The sequence below is a fragment of the Triturus cristatus genome, chromosome 3_2 (genome assembly GCF_964204655.1).
Source record: "Triturus cristatus chromosome 3_2, aTriCri1.1, whole genome shotgun sequence".
Lineage (NCBI taxonomy): Eukaryota > Metazoa > Chordata > Amphibia > Caudata > Salamandridae > Triturus > Triturus cristatus.
This window is the reverse complement of record NC_140584.1, coordinates 229,325,393-229,349,465: the sequence shown is the minus strand read 5'-3', so window position 1 is coordinate 229,349,465 and position 24,073 is coordinate 229,325,393. Positions and strand designations below refer to the sequence as shown.

General features: G+C 42.0%; 1 protein-coding gene across 1 annotated transcript in view; it reads left to right on the top strand.

Moving 5' to 3' along the window:
* Positions 1 to 24,073, top strand: part of LRP1B (LDL receptor related protein 1B) — a 3,634,433-nt gene that overhangs the window by 3,266,028 nt on the left and 344,332 nt on the right. Inside the window, exons 73-75 of the mRNA XM_085647014.1 lie at positions 598 to 720; positions 5,449 to 5,571; positions 5,821 to 5,958. Coding sequence (XP_085503140.1) covers positions 598 to 720; positions 5,449 to 5,571; positions 5,821 to 5,958 — 384 coding nt within the window. The remainder of the gene's footprint in view (positions 1 to 597; positions 721 to 5,448; positions 5,572 to 5,820; positions 5,959 to 24,073) is intronic.

The following is a 24,073-nucleotide window of genomic DNA, read 5'->3' as shown; positions in this document are numbered from 1 at the left end:
ACATTGGTTCATGCACCCCAGCAACAAACGGTGGAGGCACATATAAAGATAAAAGCACATCAAACTATTGACAACTATCTCAAAATAATTTGCATTTCAGATTTTTTTTAAATGAAGCCCACCTGTTCTTGAAAGGATTTATTTGTCTCTCCATAGTCCACAAGCCAAAATAAAAAGCATTTTCTTGTTATGAAGACAATGAGCAAACTTAGTAAGCAGTGAGAAGCAGTACTTATAAAGACATATATGGCAAATGCTTGTCAATTCAAACCCTTGTAACATCTGTTTTTGCAAGTTTGCTTATATTTATATATTTATGTTGAACACTGTAAATTTGTGCTTGTGTATTATTTATTATCTAACACTCTAATTATTTGCCATTAGTGCATTCAACAAAAAACATGTTCTCTTTTTGTCGATTATTAGGAGTGAATATGCATGTAACAGGCACATGCACAACATTACTAAATTGGCAATAGCAGGATTTTTTTTATTAAAAATTGTCAGACAGTGCTACCTCAAAGCCAAAAAGTAACTTGATATTCTTGCATAGGACAAAGAGATTCTGTATCAATCACCCTTTTGTCTTTGTTACAGGGGGAAATATGTGCAGAAGTGATGAGTTTCTGTGTAATAATACCAGATGTAAGCTACGCACTTGGTTATGTGATGGAGAAGATGACTGTGGAGATAATTCTGATGAAGTTCCTGAAATGTGTGGTATGGTTTGCGACCCGTTATATAAGCTTTGTTATCCTATTCCTTCCATTTTTGGTTTTCATGATATATTACTTTATAGAAGAGAGCTAAGCATTTTTGCACTTAAACCTTTAATATTTACAGTTTCCTGTCATGAAGTGGCTGGATTTACACCTATTAGGTATTTAGAAAAGGTGACCTGGAGGCCATAAATGAATTTTCTCCTTTTGAGTTGTATAACAACAATGTACAATTATGCTGGGGGAACTCCCACACAAAGAGTTTATGCCATTGTTACTCTTGTGAGTTCATGAACCTTGACAAATATGGAAGTTTGTCAACATTCCAAAACTTCTCTATGACTCTTTATGCACAGAGAATGGCCAGACATGTGAACTAGTCAGTGTCTAGAATAAATTCCTGTCCAGGGCCAGAAGAGAAACTGAACACCGGAAACTTTGTGGAGCTGTCGGGGAAGGGGTTTCTTTAGGGAGAATGAAGGGCATATTATCTAGAAACGGCGTTAAAATTATCGCCGCTTTAGCGGCAGAAAACTACCACTAAAGCGGCGATAATGTAGAAACGACTTGTGAAGTAAAGCCACGCGTGGTAACAATGCGGTCGATGTAACAACCACATTGTTACCTACCTGTGTGGTAACAGCAGCGTTATAAATGCTGTTTCCCCATTAGAACCCTCCTCGACTAAGGTGAGACGAAGGCTCCGATCCTCCTCGACCTATTAGCAGAGTTTTACACCACATACCAAGACACCCTGATCAAAAGGCTACATAACATTAGAATTCAAGTGAACTGCCTCCTTCCTTACCGGAAAAACCCAGAGAGTCTGTCTACCACCGTTCACCCACGAGCCCAAAGACATCATCTCTGGCATTCCTAAGAGCTCATCCCTCAGCCCCCCTCTCTTAAACAACCAGCTGACCCCCGTCCAACATTGTCAGAACCCACAGATTAAACAGTCATATCATATGCAGAGGGCTCCCAGCTCATCCTCTCGCACTCAGAAGACCCCACCACCACAAGGTCGAACTTTCGCAGATGTATGACAAACGTCACCAAATGGATGAAAACAACAATCTTGAAACTCAACATGGACAAAACGTAAGTGCTGATATTCAGTAACAACCCATCTCCTTGGAATGACTACAAGTGACCAGCAGAACTAGTGCCCTCACCAATACCGAACGACCGACCATGCAAGAAACCTCTGCATAATACTGGACAGAAAGCTAAAGCCCCAGATCAACATAGACTTCTCCACCTGATTCCTCACACTTCGCATGCTACGAAAAATCTTCAAGTGGCTCCCCATCAACAGCTGTCTGACTATGACAACGCACTTTACAGAGGAATCACCACCCACCAACTGAAGAGACTTCAGACCATTCAGAACTCCGCAGTCAGACTCATCCTCGTCCTACCCAAATGGACCCACATCACCCTTCACTCCAGGAAACTCCACTGGCCTCCATACAGAAGAGATGCCAATTCACAAGATGTTGATCCACACCTACAAGGCCCTGGGCATCCAAGTTCCAGCCTACATCAACCACTGCATGAACTTCCACTAGCCCTCCAGACACCTGTGATCCACATCCCTGTCCCTCGCTAACATGCCTCACATTCACCAAAGCAACAATGGAGGACGTACCTTTGCAGTAATGAAATGATAAACTTCACCAATATGGTCACTTACAACATTGCAATGTTGAGAGCTCCTTTGAAGATGATGGTGTAGCCCCAGGCCTATAATGGCTTGCATAAGCCTGGAGCTGCAATATTCCAGTGTTTGTCTTTATATTTCTCCCATTTTTATTTAGAACATTCTAACCATAGTGCGTGAAATATTCTAATTTCCTTATTGCCCTTTGTCCTGGGGCTATACCAGTTGTTGAAGGTCCTCTCCCTCTGGCCTGCGGCTCGTGCCTATAACTCGGCTTTGGGGCCTCCAACAAACGATATAGCTCTTGGCAGCGGGTTATAAGACTGTATTATGTTTAATTTTCTCTCTATAAAGAATTCATTTGTACTTCACAACTTGTATTTTAAATCATGGCACAAGCATGCATGACAGTAGGACTTTTAAATTATCTTTAGCATAACATGTACTTACAGGGAGCTCATAGGGAATATTGTGTGTGATATCCCTTTTTTTCTCAGTTACTGGAGGAACAGACATATCTTGCATCAGAGGAATTATAATTATGTACTTTGTGTGCAAATTATAATGTCAGAACTGGATTATCGAAATGGTGACGTTATGTGGATTCTGGAATTAAATTGGGTTTTATTTCATACTACTTATCTTTGAGGCCTCCAAAAAGAAAAAAATAACAACTATTTTGCTTCAACCCCGGCAATATAGCAGTGGTCTGTTCTAAATTGGCCACTTAGTGCAAACTATTTGATTATGCTAATTTGTCTTATTCCAGAACAACTTTAACTTACACAGAGGACATTGCAGTCCCTCTTTAATATAACTGCACAGGCAGAGACATAATGCTGGGCTATTTAAAGAAGGGAATGTGCTTGTTTGCATGTGAGCATCCCATTAGACGAGCCAATGCAAATTCAGAGAAAGCTTAAGAATGTATCCTCCCTCAACACCCGATAGATGTGATAGCAGGAAGTGCAGCAGGTGTCATACTTCCTGAATTTGGGCTAAATTACCCCTGGACCAGCCTTTGGGTGCAGCCTGGAACTTCTCCCCTTGTAATGGTCAGTCCTTGGTAACACAGTGTTCCACACAGGCAGATGACACTGCTGCTCAGTAAGGTCATACCTGCACTCAGTCCTACATTCTAATTCTATACCAATGTGCTCCCGAGGAGGGCAAAAGCTCATATACTACACTGAACAATCGCCTTCATTAGGTGAAACACACTGATCTAGCATGTGATGAACATTGACTCCTATTCAACAATCCTTTACACTCAGGGCTCAAGTCCTAAAAAATGAAGTGGGGGGACTCACCAAGTTAGGCAGAATGGGAGTGACATTGCCACGCATGACATCACAGGAAGTGTCAGCACAGGAAGTGTCATCACAGGAAGTGACATCACAGACCATGCAGCATCACAGCCTATGAATTCACAGGAAGTGACATAAGATCTTAAGACCTCACATACATTTAGCAGGTCTATCATGAGTACATTTGAGAGCATTACAATATTAAACAAATTGGATTTTGCATTGGGGTTGTGCCAAAATATTGTCACCACCCTGATCTAAAATCTGGGCCTCAATTTATAGATTTATTTTTTATAAATTCTAACACACAGAAATTGACACAAATAGAAGCATGACAGTAAGTCTGTTCAGCTTAATTGGTTGCACTTGCAGTATTGTAAAATGTCTTATGGTGTTAAGGCACCTGTGGCAGAGATCTTTGTGTGCCATGTAAATCCCAGGAAATAATAATAATGGTAAGATAACTGGAGGATAACTTATTTGCTGGAGAAATCTCTGTTTTGCCTGGTCCTAGTTTTGAAATAAAGTAGCATAGAGGGTAACATGTCTCCTGCAAAGCACATTATGTAACATGTAGATGACAGATTTAATTTTATGTAAATTGGTAAATTGTCTACTGCTTTTAAGAAAGGGATCCTGTTGTTACTTGCAGTTCTTAACTGTATTCCTTCCAATATAGCAGTGAGGTGTGAAGGACATGTGGCTCCCACACCTTGTAAACCTCACTGTCCTATGTAACAGATCCTTTATATTGATGTACACACATTAGATTTATTGTCAATGTATAATCTGCACGTGTGATGTAATGCACTCTGACACCCTATGGAATTAATCGTGCTTAGGGGGCATATTATCAAGCCCACGTTAAAATTATCGCCGCTTTAGCTGCAGAAAACTGCCGCTAAAACGGCGATAATGGGCTTGATAATATGCTGCAGAGAATTCCAATAGAAGCCCATGTTGACACCAGAACATGGGCTTCTATGGGAATTCTCAAGGGCATATTATCAAGCCCATTATCGCTGCCTTAGCGGCAGTTTTCTGCCGCTAAAGCGGCGATCATTTTAACGCTGTTTCTTGATAATATGCCCCAATGTGCTTTAAAAAAAATGAAACGAATATGTGGTATTTAAATTTTTCTTTGTGTAAATACTGGGGAGACCAACACACCAGACATTCTTTGCATAGCTCTTAATATGGAAGGACTGGACGAAGTCAAAAGCATGTTTCTCTTTAGTACCTGTGAAGCGATAAGATGTGAGCCTTCATTTCCCCTCCATTGCATCTAGGTGAGATGCTCCCAATAGCTCCCAGCCAGAATACTCCAGCAAAAAGAGGCCTAATGACTCCTTAACTTTGGCTTTTGTTATGTGCGAATCTGGAATGTGAACACCACCCCCCACCCCCATCCCCAACCCTCCATCCCTGCCTTCATATTGCAACTCAGAACAAAGACAAACAAGCAAAGGAACTGGCACTCCACTGAAAGCGGCCACCTTTCCAGCAGGGTAGGCGGCATCCAATAGTGGCTAGTTGGCATACCCGCGACTACTCGACTCAAGCCCTGTTTATACTATATCATGTGATACAAAATATAGCCTTGTAATTATGAACATATTGATTATTCCGATTCGGATTTAACCAAATTCATTTTAGGGAGATGTAATTAACAATAGACAGCACCTACTCTTATCTGAAAGTACCTACGTTAATTACTTTTCTCCGTGTTAATTGCCCGTTTCTTGGTTTTATTTCAAAGTGAAGTTTCCATGTCCGCCAACAAGGTCATTCAGATGTAAAAACAACCGAGTGTGTCTGCGCCCTGAGCAGATCTGCAATGAAATAGATGACTGTGGAGATAACTCAGATGAAGATCTCTGTGGTAAGTGGAATATAGATGGTTTGGCCATCAGATAAAGAGGCCTCAATTCAAAGGCAGCTCTGATTAGAATTACTTTATTGACCTTGGAATAAATTTTAACCGATTATTTACCTGGGTTGGTACTAGCACTCAGAAAAGATCATTCTCAATATTTTAGAAATGTAAGTGTCTCTTGGTCATTTCGGTTGGGTTTTTTTCAGAAATATGTGTGAAATGCTAAAATCGTATTGTTTTCTTAACATTTTCTAGCTGCAACAAGATATAAACCAAGACCGTGCAAAAAGGATGAGTTTACGTGCGGAGATAAGAAATGCATCGCCGCAGAGCTCGAGTGTGATGGGTTTGACGACTGTGCAGACGGTTCTGACGAATACAACTGCAAAACAAGTGAGTTTGATTAATAGCTTAGAATTTTTTATTATTAGAGTTCGGAATGAAACATATACGCGTTGTCAGATAGTTTTATTTCACACAGAGCCAAACGAAATCAATTTTACAACATAATGCAGAAGAGAAAATTACAAAGCGACAACCAACTTTTAACTGAATATACAGAGGGACGATTTAAAGGCATCGTTGCACAACTGACATGAACCCATTATGTAAATGACGCAGATGAAACAACTTCCTTGCAGTCAGAAATGGGAAATGCATTTTTTTAAATTGTTCACTGGCTGGATTTTTTCACTGCTGGACCGCCTTTGTAGCAACCCGGGCTCCACTTAAGGCGGAGGCTTACTCTCAAATCAGAGCTTTGCCTCTTCCCCTTCTATAGAACACACAGGCTTCCCGCACGCATTTTCATATTTAAAATGTTTATTAATTTCTGTGAAGCAAAATAGTTTTCAATAAGACCTCAGATCAAGTAATGGTGCCATTTGATTGCATTTTATTTTGTTTTGCATGGGGTGCTCGCATAGTTTTGTAGCCGATTAAAAGCCCTTAGCTACAGGGTAGCATAGTTTTGCGGCTGACTGTAAGCCCTTAGCAACGGGGGGAGACGTGAGGTCGCGAGGCAGGCGTTTTTGGTGAACTTTGTCGCAGGCGTTTGACTACAGTTAGTGGTACAGCTGCGGGCTAATTTGAAGTAATGGGGTTGCAGCCTTCTTTTCTTAGAGGCAGAACATGGTGGTTTTAGAATTTTCCGTCCATTTTTCTGCGTTTGTGCGTCTTATCCTAGTCTGGCCACACCGACTTTCATTCAATGCGTTAACGTTAACTCGGAATAACATTACATTACTTGCGTTTTTTTATTGAGTTTCCATTGAGGTTGATTCAATTACATGTAACAGAATATCCTTTGATAGTTCGTCCAGGTTAAAAATATTTTTCGGTTGTATATTATATATTGCTTAATCCAAAACACCTTTCCATCTAAGTCAGTGTTTGAATTTTACAAAAAATGCGTGGGACCAAAGATTTTGTTAGGGTTGCCTACTTTCGGCCCCACCGGATGTCTCGTTGTTCGACCGCCCTACACTTCTGTTCTATTCTTTTCATTCTTGCTTAATCTTCTTGTCACTGTTTACCTTCCCTTTCTCCTATCAGTTCTGCCTTTCTCTCTCTCTCGGTTGGGTTAAAGATTCATGATAAAAGAAAAGTCGTGGTTCTTAAAATGACTGCTGGTTCTCATCAGCAGCAACTGTTAGCCAGACCCCCCCCCCGCCGCCCCCCCCCAGCATATTGCGGCATGGATTTGAAAATTCTGCTGCACAAAAATGAACATTTTGTGGCACAACAATTAAAACTTTGGGGCATTGTTACAGCACTTTATTTTACTCGTAATCATTCCTTTTCAGCATTAAATCAATGGGACCTGTTTTAGCAGAATATTCCACTTTGAAATAGGCATGTTTAAAGTGTCTGCAGCTCTACGGAAGCACAGCTCCAATCCTAACCTCATGGGAGGGGTCTGTATTTCTCCCTGGGATGTTCTTGCACCCATGTATTCACCCCTTCAAAGCCACTGCTGCCTCCCGGATATGTGATTGCCAAAAAACTACCTGAACAGGTCAAGTAGACAGGAACCTAACCAGGAAGAACAAATGGTGTCGGAAACAATTTGATCCTAAAGAACACCGATTAGAAAGAAAGGGAAGGATTATCTCTTTCTATAGTCCCCTCACTCACCAGGGTTTCCCCACGGTGACATGCTTCATCATAGGGGTCCTCCCAGTCCTCTACGGACTGAGGCGTGCTACGACTTGCGGTGTTACGTAGGAGCACTTAAAAACTGTGGACTATGTGTAGTGTAAGTGAAGAAGTGGTGGAGTGGGATAATTAAAATAATCAGCTAGTGGGCTAAAAATAAACTTTATTAGTGCTCTAAGCTGAAAAAATTAAAACGGGGTAATATGACAAGGAAACCTAACTGTAATGGAAAGGTGTGCCTAGCATATGTTCTGGTCAACTAGTTTCGAGCTTCCCCAGCTCTTCGTCAGGACTACACTGGGACCAGCCCAGTGTCGAGAAACTTGCCACTCCTAGTTAACCTGAATTAGGTGCAATAAGTGTGATGCCACAATTGTAAGGCATGCGTTTTAAAATACATACGTAATGTACGTCAGCACAATGGTCTGTAAGGTACAAAACAAAAGTTAATTAGGGAGAAAGAATATATAATAATACGTATTACTGTCACTAAAAATTGTGAGCACACTACACCCAAGTGTATGCACACTTTCTTATCTGATGTGCCGCTATGTGAAGAAGAGACGAGATGCAATTATTCACTCCATGCCGGCGAGGTGCTGAAAAAAGTGTGCTGAAATTCGTAAAATTAATAAGTCAGACTTAACACACACATAAACGTACAACACAGAACATGTAACATACTTAAGAAAAAGCAACACTGTGCTTCATGGTCACCGGAGGGGATGCGGCGATCTCGTACATCTAAAGGAGGATAGTAATCGAGATCATTAGGATAATGGCGTACTCCGTAATGAAGGATCGCCCTATGGGGTGAAAGGGAGACGAAGGAAGGGCTCCTCGTACCCTACAGGTATGGAGATTTTTCTCCACTGGTAGCACTTACTTGTACGTTGAACCCCGCATACAATGACAACTACTCGAAGCCAAACCTCGCGGACCGCATTCTGGCGTGTCCTTGTAGCTGCGCTGTTTTTATGTACAGGCGAGCCTGTCAAGGGGAGAGAGAGAGAAGAAGGCTCCGGTGCTGGTACGCGAGTGGAGCCGCCATCTTAGAATGGGATGAGAAGGAAGTAAATACTGTAAAGGATTGTAATGTTGGTTTGTAATAAAGTTAATTTAAGTAGCGATAATCCAGTAGAGATGTGCAATCACTCTCAGCTTTGAATGACCCAAAATAGAGAAGTAGTAATGAGGGCGAGATATTTGCTGATGGAGCGATATTGTTACAATGTTTTTAGTGTCAGGAAAATCTAAAACTTTATTGAGATAGCCGGCAGGTACAGCTCGGCGATAGGTTAGTTAGACAGGCTGTCATGGGAGCCGCCATCTTAGAGTGGGATGAGAAGGAAGTAAATACTGTAAAGGAATGTAATGCTGGTTTGTAATAAAGTTAATTTAAGTAGCGATAATCCAGTAGAGATGTGCAATCACTCTCAGCTTTGAATGACCCAAAGTAGAGAAGTAGTAATGAGGGCGAGATATTTGCTGATGGAGCGATGTTGTTACAATGTTTTTTGTGTAAGGAAAATCTAAAACTTTTTTGAGATAGCCGGCAGGTACAGCTCGGCGATAAGTTAGTTAGACAGGCTGTCATGGTGTTAAGGTTTGTTCCAAATTGGGATGATGTCCATTGTTATGTTTTTTCGTATAGGGAAATTACCAAACTTATATTCAGATTGCAGACAGTTTACAGGTCCATAATCGGATTTGCTAGGTGGTCATTAATATTGAAAATCACTAAGCAAGTCTAAGGTGAAAGTTTACACAAGACCCAACAGGATAGATGTTAATGGCTTATTATGCTGATACACCTGAGAGGGGGTTGGTCAAGTGAACTGGCTCCAGGGTATGTCATCGTTTAGACCCTTGTTATCTGAGCGTAGCTTAAACACCCAACGTTGTTCCTTCTCATGTAAGTGTTTCTCCATGTTAGGGTGATTCTTAACATGTTCCAAAACAACCCAGTTGAAGTCATTGGGTGTGTGTCGTTTTTCCAGGAAATGGGTGGTCATCTTGGTATTGTCACGTTTACACCTGACATTACTTCGGTGCTCAATCATTCGGGTGTTTACTTTTCTCGTTGTCATACCTACGTAGTGGAAATTGCAAACGCAGGTTATCAAGTAAATCACCCCTGTTGTGTTGCAGTTAGTGAAAGACCGAAGGTTCCAGGTTATTCCATTATTGCATATCACTGTCTTGGTCACTTTTGTGAGGTGACATACACTACAGTTACCACACGGGAAATGGCCCTCAGGTAGGGGATGGAGCAGGCGTTGGGGGCCTACAGTTTTCGCCGTGGTAGGACGTGTATGGACAAGATGGTCCCTCAGATTGCGGGCTTTGCGATGGCTGAACATAGGTTTCTGTAGGTCTAAACCCCCACTGTTCAGGATGTGCCAGTGTTTCTTGATTATTTTACTAACCAAGTTAGATGCAATATTGTATGTAGTGATACAAATTTGTTTTCGTGGCTCATTCTGTGTGGCTACAGTTTTTGTTTCTAAAAGGGCCTTCCTGTTGTTATTTAAGGCTCTTTTTCTGGATCTGGACACAAGATGTTGTGGGTATTTGCGTTGTATCAGTTTTTCTGATAGTTCTTTGGCTTGAATGTTGTAGTCTTGTCTCGTCGTACAATTCCGTCTAAGGCGCAAAAATTGGCCAAACGGAAGGTTGTCTTTAAGGCTGCGAGGATGGAAACTGTCGTATACAAGTAGGCAATTCCTTGCTGTGGGTTTAAAATGTGTAGTACTGATGAGATATCCGTCTTGTGCTGATATGTTAAGGTCTAAAAAGACCATACTGGATCTGCTCATTGAAAAAGTGAATTTCAGGAAGGGGTCTTGTTGGTTCAGCCAGACTAGGAAATTTTCAGCTTCTTGTTCATTACCTTCCCAAATCAACAGCACATTGTCTATGTACCTTTTCCATAGTTTTATATGTTTGATGTGAGGGTTGTGTTGGTGGAGAATATTCTGCTTCTCCAAATGGTGCACATACAACCCCGCCACACTCGGCGCAAATGTGCTTCCCATGCTGGTACCGTGGGTTTGTTTGTACAGGAAATCATTGAATTGGAAAAAATTCTCGGTCAAAGCCAGACGACAACACTCCAGGACCACATGTCTAGGTGTGTGGTAACCCCAATCGTTTAGATAGAGTACCTCCTCTAGGATGTCTAAGGTATCCTTATGTGGGAGACTGGTGTACAAGCTCTCTACATCTAAACTAATCAGAATGTTAGTTATGGGGTTGAATTCAAGGTCCTGGATTAAGCAAAGGACTGCTTTGGTGTCTTGTAGATAGGTTTCAGTAGCCTGAACCAAGGGTCTCAGAAAAGCGTCAGCAAACTTAGACAAGGGTTCCAAAATCGAACCGATTCCTGATACTATGGGTCTTCCTGGGGGTGTTTCCATAGATTTATGTATTTTGGGAATCGTGTAAAAATAAGGAGTTACAGGTTTCTTGTTTTCTAAGAAATCCGCTTCTTTTTTGCTGATCCAGTCATTGGTCAAAGATTCTTCCACTAAGCTCGCGATCTCTCTCCGCAGGCGTTCAGTGGGATCCTGTTGTATTACTAGGTAGTTACGTTCGTCACCCAGTAGTCGTAGGCATTCTCGTTGGTAGTCAGTCATGTTCTGTAAAACAATAGCTCCGCCTTTGTCGGCTGGTTTGATAGTTAGGTCTTTGTTGTTAGATAGTTGGTAGATCGCCTCCAGCTCGATTTTGCTCGTGTTGTGAAAGACTTTTATTGTTCTTGGGTCTATCTCAGTCACCTCTTTTATAACCGCTTTCTCAAAAGCCAGTAATTCAACTGGAAGGTTATGTGGTGGAGGGGTGAAATTAGATTTTTTATGTAGTCCTGTATCGGTGTTGACATTATCGTTGGGGTCTCTGTCTTTGAAGTAGACTTCCAGTTTAATTTTACGAATAAACTCCTTTAATTCGCATATCAGCTTGAATTTGTCCAATGATGCTGTAGGGACAAAACCTAATCCTTTTTCCAAAACACTTTTTTGTATGGGTGTGATGGTTATACTGGATAAGTTAACTGCTAGACTTGGTTGTGGCTTGTCGAGGGCATGTTCGTTGGTCCCATGCTTGCCTTTCTTTCTAATCGGTGTTCTTTAGGATCAAATTGTTTCCGACACCATTTGTTCTTTCTGGTTAGGTTCCTGTCTACTTGACCTGTTCAGGTAGTTTTTTGGCAATTGTATTAGTGGAGGGTGAACCTAACCGATAACCTCTACTTCCCCCTTATGTTCTGTTAAATACATTTACAGCGCACAGCTGTGGGAAACCCTTCCCCTTTTTATTTTAATCACTGTCTGACTTTCCTTCACACAACCTGCATCCTCATTAAATATCACTATGACTGAGATAACAGGCCTCACCTACTCTCAAGATGAGGTGGACAGAATTATAGCATCCATGCTTCCCCTGGCTGGGACCAGTACCAGGGACTCCAATGAAGCTAGCCACTGTTGGGATGAATTGACAGAATTAAAACGCGAGCAAATCAAGACCTTAATACATGGGATCATGATGACTGAATATGTCAGAGCTAATATGGCCCCACGAGGCCTTATAGTCAGAAATGAACCGTTTATTTTCCAAAATGATAAACTATTCAAAAAAGATTGGTCGCTAATATCCTGGCATTGCACCAGAGATTGGCTTGTGCTAATTATAAAAACTGCAGCACGCCTCTCTGAAGAAATGAAAATTAACATTCATGATCTGGAGATACGCCTCAAAACGTATCAGAGTACAGCTGAATTGAAGAAAAGACTGGAAGAACTAAATAAAACCATGACCGAGTTTGAAATAAGTCTGAAGGACACAAAATACGTAAAACTGCGCAAAGATCAGCAAAACTTCTCTCTAGAAAAGGTGTACCCATACACCAGAGATGATTACGTCCCCACCAATCGCAATCAAGGTTATAATACTGACAGCGATGGCTCCGACACAGGCTCAGATTTATCAGACACTGGCAGAAATTACAACCCAAATAATCGAAACAGACGATCAAGAGGAGGACGTCAGAGAAACAGAGGTGGTCCTGGATTTGGTTGGCCCCCTTATCAGAACATGCCACCATTTGCCCCACCTCCACAGTTTTTCTATGGACCACCACCTTTTCATCAATCTTTCCCACCCCAACCATACCCATATTGGGATGGACCACAAAATCAAGGACAAAATCAGTCTTTTTTAGGAAGAGGAAAGACCCCAAGAAGAGGAAAAACCAGACAAGGGCAACAAGTACAGTGGGCCCAACCACTAGAGATGACGAGGAGCCATACACGGAGCATGGGACCACCGAACATGCCCTCGACAAGCCACAACCAAGTCTAGCAGTTAACTTATCCAGTATAACCATCACACCCATACAAAAAAGTGTTTTGGAAAAAGGATTAGGTTTTGTCCCTACAGCATCATTGGACAAATTCAAGCTGATATGCGAATTAAAGGAGTTTATTCGTAAAATTAAACTGGAAGTCTACTTCAAAGACAGAGACCCCAACGATAATGTCAACACCGATACAGGACTACATAAAAAATCTAATTTCACCCCTCCACCACATAACCTTCCAGTTGAATTACTGGCTTTTGAGAAAGCGGTTATAAAAGAGGTGACTGAGATAGACCCAAGAACAATAAAAGTCTTTCACAACACGAGCAAAATCGAGCTGGAGGCGATCTACCAACTATCTAACAACAAAGACCTAACTATCAAACCAGCCGACAAAGGCGGAGCTATTGTTTTACAGAACACGACTGACTACCAACGAGAATGCCTACGACTACTGGGTGACGAACGTAACTACCTAGTAATACAACAGGATCCCACTGAACGCCTGCGGAGAGAGATCGCGAGCTTAGTGGAAGAATCTTTGACCAATGACTGGATCAGCAAAAAAGAAGCGGATTTCTTAGAAAACAAGAAACCTGTAACTCCTTATTTTTACACGATTCCCAAAATACATAAATCTATGGAAACACCCCCAGGAAGACCCATAGTATCAGGAATCGGTTCGATTTTGGAACCCTTGTCTAAGTTTGCTGACGCTTTTCTGAGACCCTTGGTTCAGGCTACTGAAACCTATCTACAAGACACCAAAGCAGTCCTTTGCTTAATCCAGGACCTTGAATTCAACCCCATAACTAACATTCTGATTAGTTTAGATGTAGAGAGCTTGTACACCAGTCTCCCACATAAGGATACCTTAGACATCCTAGAGGAGGTACTCTATCTAAACGATTGGGGTTACCACACACCTAGACATGTGGTCCTGGAGTGTTGTCGTCTGGCTTTGACCGAGAATTTTTTCCAATTCAATGATTTCCTGTACAAACAAACCCACGGTACCAGCATGGGAAGCACATTTGCGCCGAGTGTGGCGGGGTTGTATGTGCACCATTTGGAGAAGCAGAATATTCTCCACCAACACAACCCTCACATCAAACATATAAAACTATGGAAAAGGTACATAGACAATGTGCTGTTGATTTGGGAAGGTAATGAACAAGAAGCTGAAAATTTCCTAGTCTGGCTGAACCAACAAGACCCCTTCCTGAAATTCACTTTTTCAATGAGCAGATCCAGTATGGTCTTTTTAGACCTTAACATATCAGCACAAGACGGATATCTCATCAGTACTACACATTTTAAACCCACAGCAAGGAATTGCCTACTTGTATACAACAGTTTCCATCCTCGCAGCCTTAAAGACAACCTTCCGTTTGGCCAATTTTTGCGCCTTAGACGGAATTGTACGACGAGACAAGACTACAACATTCAAGCCAAAGAACTATCAGAAAAACTGATACAACGCAAATACCCACAACATCTTGTGTCCAGATCCAGAAAAAGAGCCTTAAATAACAACAGGGAGGCCCTTTTAGAAACAAAAACTGTAGCCACACAGAATGAGCCACGAAAACAAATTTGTATCACTACATACAATATTGCATCTAACTTGGTTAGTAAAATAATCAAGAAACACTGGCGCATCCTGAACAGTGGGGGTTTAGACCTACAGAAACCTATGTTCAGCCATCGCAAAGCCCGCAATCTGAGGGACCATCTTGTCCATACACGTCCTACCACGGCGAAAACTGTAGGCCCCCAACGCCTGCTCCATCCCCTACCTGAGGGCCATTTCCCGTGTGGTAACTGTAGTATATGTCACCTCACAAAAGTGACCAAGACAGTGATATGCAATAATGGAATAACCTGGAACCTTCGGTCTTTCACTAACTGCAACACAACAGGGGTGGTTTACTTGATAACCTGCGTTTGCAATTTCCACTACGTAGGTATGACAACGAGAAAAGTAAACACCCGAATGATTGAGCACCGAAGTAATGTCAGGTGTAAACGTGACAATACCAAGATGACCACCCATTTCCTGGATAAACGACACACACCCAATGACTTCAACTGGGTTGTTTTGGAACATGTTAAGAATCACCCTAACATGGAGAAACACTTACATAAGAAGGAACAACGTTGGGTGTTTAAGCTACGCTCAGATAACAAGGGTCTAAACGATGACATACCCTGGAGCCAGTTCACTTGACCAACCCCCTCTCAGGTGTATCAGCATAATAAGCCATTAACATCTATCCTGTTGGGTCTTGTGTAAACTTTCACCTTAGACTTGCTTAGTGATTTTCAATATTAATGACCACCTAGCAAATCCGATTATGGACCTGTAAACTGTCTGCAATCTGAATATAAGTTTTGTAATTTCCCTATACGAAAAAACATAACAATGGACATCATCCCAATTTGGAACAAACCTTAACACCATGACAGCCTGTCTAACTAACTTATCGCCGAGCTGTACCTGCCGGCTATCTCAAAAAAGTTTTAGATTTTCCTTACACAAAAAACATTGTAACAACATCGCTCCATCAGCAAATATCTCGCCCTCATTACTACTTCTCTACTTTGGGTCATTCAAAGCTGAGAGTGATTGCACATCTCTACTGGATTATCGCTACTTAAATTAACTTTATTACAAACCAGCATTACATTCCTTTACAGTATTTACTTCCTTCTCATCCCACTCTAAGATGGCGGCTCCCATGACAGCCTGTCTAACTGACCTATCGCCGAGCTGTACCTGCCGGCTATCTCAATAAAGTTTTAGATTTTCCTGACACTAAAAACATTGTAACAATATCGCTCCATCAGCAAATATCTCGCCCTCATTACTACTTCTCTATTTTGGGTCATTCAAAGCTGAGAGTGATTGCACATCTCTACTGGATTATCGCTACTTAAATTAACTTTATTACAAACCAACATTACAATCCTTTACAGTATTTACTTCCTTCTCATCCCATTCTAAGATGGCGGCTCCACTCGCGTACCAGCACCGGAGCCTTCTTCTCTCTCTCTCCCCTTGACAGGCTCGCCTGTACATAAAAACAGCGCAGCTACGAGGACACGCCAGAATGCGGTCCGCGAGGTTTGGCTTCGAGTAGTTGTCATTGTATGCGGGGTTCAACGTACAAGTAAGTGCTACCAGTGGAGAAAAATCTCCATACCTGTAGGGTACGAGGAGCCCTTCCTTCGTCTCCCTTTCACCCCGTAGGGCGATCCTTCATTACGGAGTACGCCATTATCCTAATGATCTCGATTACTATCCTCCTTTAGATGTACGAGATCGCCGCATCCCCTCCGGTGACCATGAAGCACAGTGTTGCTTTTTCTTAAGTATGTTACATGTTCTGTGTTGTACGTTTATGTGTGTGTTAAGTCAGACTTATTAATTTTACGAATTTCAGCACACTTTTTCAGCACCTCGCCGGCATGGAGTGAATAATTGCATCTCGTCTCTTCTTCACATAGCGGCACATCAGATAAGAAAGTGTGCATACACTTGGGTGTAGTGTGCTCACAATTTTTTGTGACAGTAATACGTATTATTATATATTCTTTCTCCCTAATTAACTTTTGTTTTGTACCTTACAGACCATTGTGCTGACGTACATTACGTATGTATTTTAAAACGCATGCCTTACAATTGTGGCATCACACTTATTGCACCTAATTCAGGTTAACTAGGAGTGGCAAGTTTCTCGACACTGGGCTGGTCCCAGTGTAGTCCTGACGAAGAGCTGGGGAAGCTCGAAACTAGTTGACCAGAACATATGCTAGGCACACCTTTCCATTACAGTTAGGTTTCCTTGTCATATTACCCCGTTTTAATTTTTTCAGCTTAGAGCACTAATAAAGTTTATTTTTAGCCCACTAGCTGATTATTTTAATTATCCCACTCCACCACTTCTTCACTTACACTACACATAGTCCACAGTTTTTAAGTGCTCCTATGTAACACCGCAAGTCGTAGCACGCCTCAGTCCGTAGAGGACTGGGAGGACCCCTATGATGAAGCATGTCACCGTGGGGAAACCCTGGTGAGTGAGGGGACTATAGAAAGAGATAATCCTTCCCTTTCTTTCTAATCGGTGTTCTTTAGGATCAAATTGTTTCCGACACCATTTGTTCTTCCTGGTTAGGTTCCTGTCTACTTGACCTGTTCAGGTAGTTTTTTGGCAATTGTATTAGTGGAGGGTGAACCTAACCGATAACCTCTACTTCCCCCTTATGTTCTGTTAAATCCCGGATATGTGAGGCAGGACACCTCTTTCTTAGGCACCCTAGGGTGCAGGATCGTAGTGATTGGAGGAATTTGTGGTAGTGGAGTACGTTTTCCACAGTCACGTAGGCAAAAAGTAAATCACAACTCTGCCCCAGTCGTCACAAAGGAATGCATAATGATATCCATGAAAGGAAACTCTTGCATATTCAAATATACATTTATTTTTTAGTAAACTAGGTGAGAGATGACTCCTTAATGGGAGTCTTGACGCCGCGCATGGTGGTCTACTGGGTGTTTTTTCTGGGTTCTTCGGAGGGGGAAGAGATTACCCTAGTCCTGTTACTATATGTATGTGAGATGATGTTATTTACATTATAAGGGTGGATCTGGAGCCCTGCTCTTTTGGAGAAGCTGCCTCTACAAACAAATATTTCTCTGTTCTCTTATCAGAACATAACTAGAAAACAAGTTGTAAATGCAAATGAGAAAAGGCTTGTTATGTCTGGCAAAGTGTGTAAGGGACCCGTGACTAGGGTGGCGAAGTGAGCTTCAGAACGAAGATAGATTCAACCCAGATCTGTGACTGGGGATGAGTGTCTGAAAAGTTTCAGCTGGCAATCCATCATCTGACGTAAATAATGAACTACTTTAGGACCTTTCTCTAATATAATGAATGGCACTGTGCGCCCCTTTTAGCACAAATTATAATAATAATAATAATCCACATTTGTAAAGCGCGAACAATCACCCGTAAGGGTCTCTAGGCGCTGGGGGCCGTCGGGAAGATTAAGCAAGCTATTGCCCAGAGTCACATGGTGCTGGACTAATCTGCCTCCGGCGCCAGGGATCGAACCGTGATCCCCAGATTCCGGAGTCAGTGCCCTGGCCGCGGCGCCACACCTCTTCCTATATCTGTTCCCAAGGCATCTCTATCACTATCATGTATATATGGGACTTAGGGCCTTAGAGTTTTGCAAAGGAGAAAGTCCATAACAAACATTGTTGACATCCCGTCCGCTGTATTACAAGTGCCATATGCTTTAATGGAATTGTAATACAGCAGATGGGATATCCGTGACATTTGTGACAGACTAACCCATCTGCCACACTATAAATCATGCCTTTGACCGAGGAAAATCCCATATCACAACAGACTCGCTTTAAAAAAAAAAAATTATGAGTGCAAGCTGAGAGAAATGCTTACTATTCATGCACAAATATGTTGTCCAAGTAACATTCCTTCAGTCGCAGCTGGCACAGGTAAGAGGGGTGGGGCAGTGTGGCATGCTGCGGATGGGTACAAGGTGGGATGTCAGTCGGGGAAGTCGACATACAACGTGATCAGCTATTTCTTTTTTTTCTAAATAAAGCCACTTACCTTGCATAGAGGGCCAAGTCCAATCGATAGGATAATTCCTAGGCACAATAAACTAACTCAAAGCAAGGTGCATGTTTAATAAAAATACCTATCCACCACACTAACACAAGCGAGCAGTCAAATAAAGGAAGAACAATAATTACTAAGAAATACTTTCAACGTATATTGAGAAGAGGGAATAAACATGTACCCCTCTACTTGGTGGTGGGAAACAATTGTAAATCTGTCTGTGTTAATCATCTTAGTTTGAAACTGAACATGTCTGCAACAACCCAGGAATATGATATTTTGGAAATCTTCTTTCAATTCAATTCTAAATCTTTATTCGGCGCAATCATGGTGGCCATAAAATGACAAAAAAAACACATAATCATTAAACATAAAATATAAAACACATCAATAAAAAATGAAAACAGTAACTGTAACACCCAAGCCTTCCCTAAAACTGTTCGGTACAATAAAATACTTTTCCTGAGATGTATTGCCCCCCCCCCCCATAAAAGGAGTGCAGTGTTAAAACATAACAATCAAGTCCCCAGGTGCAAATAAATAATGTAGGGCCCATTTATAGTCTTATATATTCTGTGCAAGAAAAATTAGTTTGAGATAATATCTCCTTAAGTGCACATGGAAGCCACAGAATAACATAAAGTTGTGTGTGCTTTGCTTCAGTAGACCATCACAGGGGCAAGAGGGTGGTTGTTGTTTCATTTCGGGGGTGCAACCAAATGGTGTACTGTGCCCAGCCATAATTGAGTTAAGACAAAACAATGCTGGGTATTAGTTAACTTGGAAAAATAAAGTTGGCATCCCTCCTGCAAATCACTCAGCATATGTAAAACAACTGTAGGCTTCTACACTGCTGTCTATAATTTAAAAAGGAAGTTTTAAATAAAGTCTTACCAAGGGATAAAGTTATATGGGGGTCTTGGAATACTGGTATGTTGAACAGCAATTTAAAGAATTCATTAATATGGAAAAGCCAAGGAATTTTAAGAATGTGATCTAGAGTTAAGCAAACTAAACTAACAGATTTAGTAAAACTTGTTTCAGCGTTTGCGCAAATAGAACACATTAGAGGTTTCAATAAATGCAAGTCTTCCAAAAAGTGCAACCCACCCTCCTTATAGACAGTAAAAGATGACGCAGAGGTTGATTTACTCAACAAATGTATAATGAAGGTATTCTACATAACTTGAAGGGAACTACTAGGCGCATAACCCCATAGGCTCCCCCAAATGTAGAAGTTGTAGAAGTTGAAAACCCTCTCACCTTACATATCACAATTATTTCTTTGACTGTGCGATTACCTAGTTTGTGAGAGAACCTGAAAACCCCTTCACAAATTCCACTTATCTTGAAGTAGGCATTTAAAATCTGCTGAGACCATGCGTTGTTACTAGTAAATAAAACCCCTAGAAAACAAAATGAGTTTACTCTCGCAATTAGTGAGCCCAAGACATAAAACGTCATGCACTTCTGCACCTATTTCCCACAAATCATTGTGTATGTCTTAGTCTTGTTAATTTAAATTTTTCTAGCTTCAATAAAGTCACCAAATGCATTCATCAGTTTCTGTCGGCCAGTGGGTGTCCTCAATAACAGGATGGTGCATGACCATTGAAGCCTGGAGGAGGCTGGGCTGGGCCTCTTTTGCCTCTGACATGGTCGTTGTTAGACCTGGCATCTTTTGGCGTGTTTCCCCAGTCTTTTTGCTTTCTGGCCTCCCGGTTTTTTCTGGTTTAGTGTCTCCGAGTACTTTCTCACAGCTTTCCAGTATTTCCATGATTGGCCTATTTGATTTACTGGTGAATCCCCAGTAAAGTGCACTGAGAGTGCCATGGCCTGTAAATCAAATACTGCTAGTGGGCCTGCAGCACTGATTGTGCCACCAACTTGAGCAGCCTTTCAAAGGGTTTTCAGACCTGCCAGTGTGCAGTTTTTACTACCATGTTGACTTGGCAAGTGCACCCACTTGCCAAGCCCTAACCTTCCCTTTACTTACATGTGAGTCACCCCTAAGTAGGCCTAAGGTACCCCTACTGTCAGGGAACAGTGTATGTGAAAGGCAGGACATGTACTGGTGTGTGTGACATGACCTGATAGTAAAGTACAGTGTAATTTGTTTTTCATTGTCAAAACAACTATCTGTCCCATAGGATGGAATGGAGAATGCTCTGTAACATATCACTGGTATATTTCTTTCTATGGGGACAAGATAGAAAAATGGAGATTAGTATGCCTTAACTCATAATGTAGAAATGCATCTTTTGGTACAGATGATTTTTATGTTCTCTGTTTGTTAGTATCACTTTTAGAAAGTATGAATTTTCTTGCTTAGCCATCCTATGTGCCTCTGCTGGGTTATGGATTGACTTTTATGACTTTGAAGTGACGGGGGCTGGGGATGTGCATTCTCTTCGGACAGCCACTGAGGGGGGTCGAGGTGTGTCCTGCCTTTCCTAGATAAGTCAGGGCTGGGCTGACTAGACCTCAGCCACATTTAGAGTAATGGAAGGAGATTTCCTTGCACCTGAATTGGCCTGTTCTACCTTGGACAATGCTGTCTCCACCTCCTGCCGAGAAGCTGGGCCAGAAAGGACACAAGTGGTTTGGACTGAGCACAGACACTCGCTGTCCAAGAGAACAAAGAGAAATGTAGTATCATTATTGGGGCCCAGACCCAAGAACTTTAGAACTCGCCGGAATCAAGAAACCTACCAAGAAGTGCTGGAAGAACTGCTTGGAGGAGTACTGCCCTGTTGCTCTGTTGTTGCTGTGTTGGGTTTGGCCTGCAGTTGCTCTTTCTGCCTTAGATAGTGAAAGGACTGGACTAAACTTTCTTTACTTGTGCTAAGTTTCTCAAGGGCTTGAAATAGTGCTTGGCTCCTGTTCTCAAATTCTCAGGGACAGCAAAGACTTCACTTACCTCTGGGTACCGTCTCTGGAACCGTGGGTTTCAGTTACCACAGAGGGGGAAAGCAGCTGACACATCACCTACAATGCTGCTGGCTCTGTGTCCTGAAGGCACCACCAGGGGCACCGCCGCACTTTGCACCGCAACCCTGGTCTAACTGATGATGACGACTGCCACCGAGCTACTGCGTGCACCACGACCTTGGGCACCGCACTCTGCACTGCCTTGCTTCACTCTGGAACCCTGCCTCACTGACGACATTGCTGCCCGCTGACTGTGACACCCGTGACCGCACTGTGGTTTAGGGGCACCACTCGTAAGTCACAAGACGCACTGCCCTGCCCCACACTGTAGCATGGGCAGACCGATGCTAGCTCCCATCAACCGGCACTGTTGCCTCTGCACTGTGACCTGTCAGCACCACAACGAGCACTACCTCAGTCTGCAGCATAGCCCTGGTCTCACCGACGCTGCTGGACGACCTTCACTGAGTCACTGCCTGCACAGCAACTTGAAGGCACTGCACTCAGCACCTCTATGCTTCACATCGCAACTATGACAGTTGCCAAAACCAGCCCGCACCAACGGGTTGGCCGGGACGAAATACACTGTTTTTGGATCTGCTGACACTAAAGCTGGTCCGCACTGAGGTGGTCAGCAGAAATTCTTGGATTCTGTTGTTTTCAGCACCGCAGTAGCACCGGACGGAGCTTCCCATTAAAAGTCATACTTGGATAGTGCCAATTTCTTGGATTTTTGTTTCTAAAACTGTTGTGGTGTCCTTTTGTAGTGTTTTCACTGTATTACTTTCAGTTATGTGTACATGCTTCACACACTGCCTCTGATGTAAGCCTGACTGCTCCTGCTAAGCTACCAAGGGGGTGAGCAGGGGTTATTTCAGTAGTGTATCCCCCTTATCCTGACTAGAAGGAAGGTTTCCTATTTGGACAAAGGTGCAAACCCTTGCCAACTATAGACCCCCATTTTTAACAGTCGTTTTGCTCTTTTTGCTTGCACCTCAATTATCGTTGCACACTGTGATGGGCAAGAGAAAAGTTATTCAAGGTCTTCTACTTCAATCCCTCCCGTTAAATCCGCTTTGATCTACCTGATTGCACAGAGGGCTTTGTAGGTGTTAGCCACTGAAATCAAGTTAAAGGAACAGAGACTGTCCCTTGTTGTGGTATTGTATCTGATGGCAATGTGGCCCCCTTTTCAACTAATTTGATGGGCCTATCAGCAACTGTCACTTCCCAAAATAACAGTGGGCAAGTTCCAGCAGTTAATCCATTCATCCTGTAGACAATCCTCAGCCAACTGTGACTGCTAAACTGACTAGACGGATGACACGGAAATCAACTTTCATTTTCTGTTACTTTTACTTGCAACATGTTCAGTATTATGAACAAAAAGTGTGTCAAAAGCAGACAACTAACAGTCATTTTTTTAATGAGATTTGTTGAATACGGTGTGAAAATTCTGTGTCTGTAGAACAATAGATACTGCCAGAGAAGAGTCAATGGCTCCAGAGAAGGGTTACCCCTTACCTCTACTGGCTTCCCATCCATACTCCGCATCTCGCACTCCCAAAAATGTGCACTCTCCAAAATCCTTACACTCCCTTACAAAGCACTGCAAAATCCTGGACCACCTCAATCTCAATAGCTGCTGCAACTTTCACACATCCAGCAGACACCTCTGCTCAGCCGGACTCCTGGTCGCTCACAATCCCGCATATGCATAACTAGACCCTGAGGGTTGGGCTTCTCCTACCTCACTTCCAAATTCTGGAATGACCTGTGTCTACACATTAGTGCTACCTCTTCAATCATTGAGTTCTGCAAGAACCTAGAGACCTGGAAGGTTAGATAGACATTGACAGCACAGCTCCTGTTTCACAGTGCCAGAATATCCTACCGGGTACGTTGTGCACTCTACATAACATATTATAACTTAACATAACATAACATTGCATTCTTCTGAACATAGGTTTCCTGAAAAACATGGTCTCTATACTTCCAAATGTGATTAATATTGCTGAATTATTTGTTAATCTATGTATCAAATTTCAGAAATTGTTATCATAAGTTAATGAATAGATCTACAATACTTATATAAAAAGGACAGCTATTTATTTTTCAATTAAAAACAAGTCTTTATAAGAAATTGGAGTATTAGTTGATGGGGGTTAGAACCCACCTCAAATAATAAACCACACAGGCAGTAGCCCGACACTCTTAACTTAAAGTCAATGTGTAAAGTAGTTATTCAGTAACCAAACAACAATAAAATGAAAATACCAAACAGTAGAAAGCATTATAATAAATAATTTAACACCAAAATGTCAAAATTCCAATTAGTAGTTTGAATTTTTAAAAAGCATATTTAAAAATAGCAGAAAAAATCACTATGCACTAATCGCAAACAACT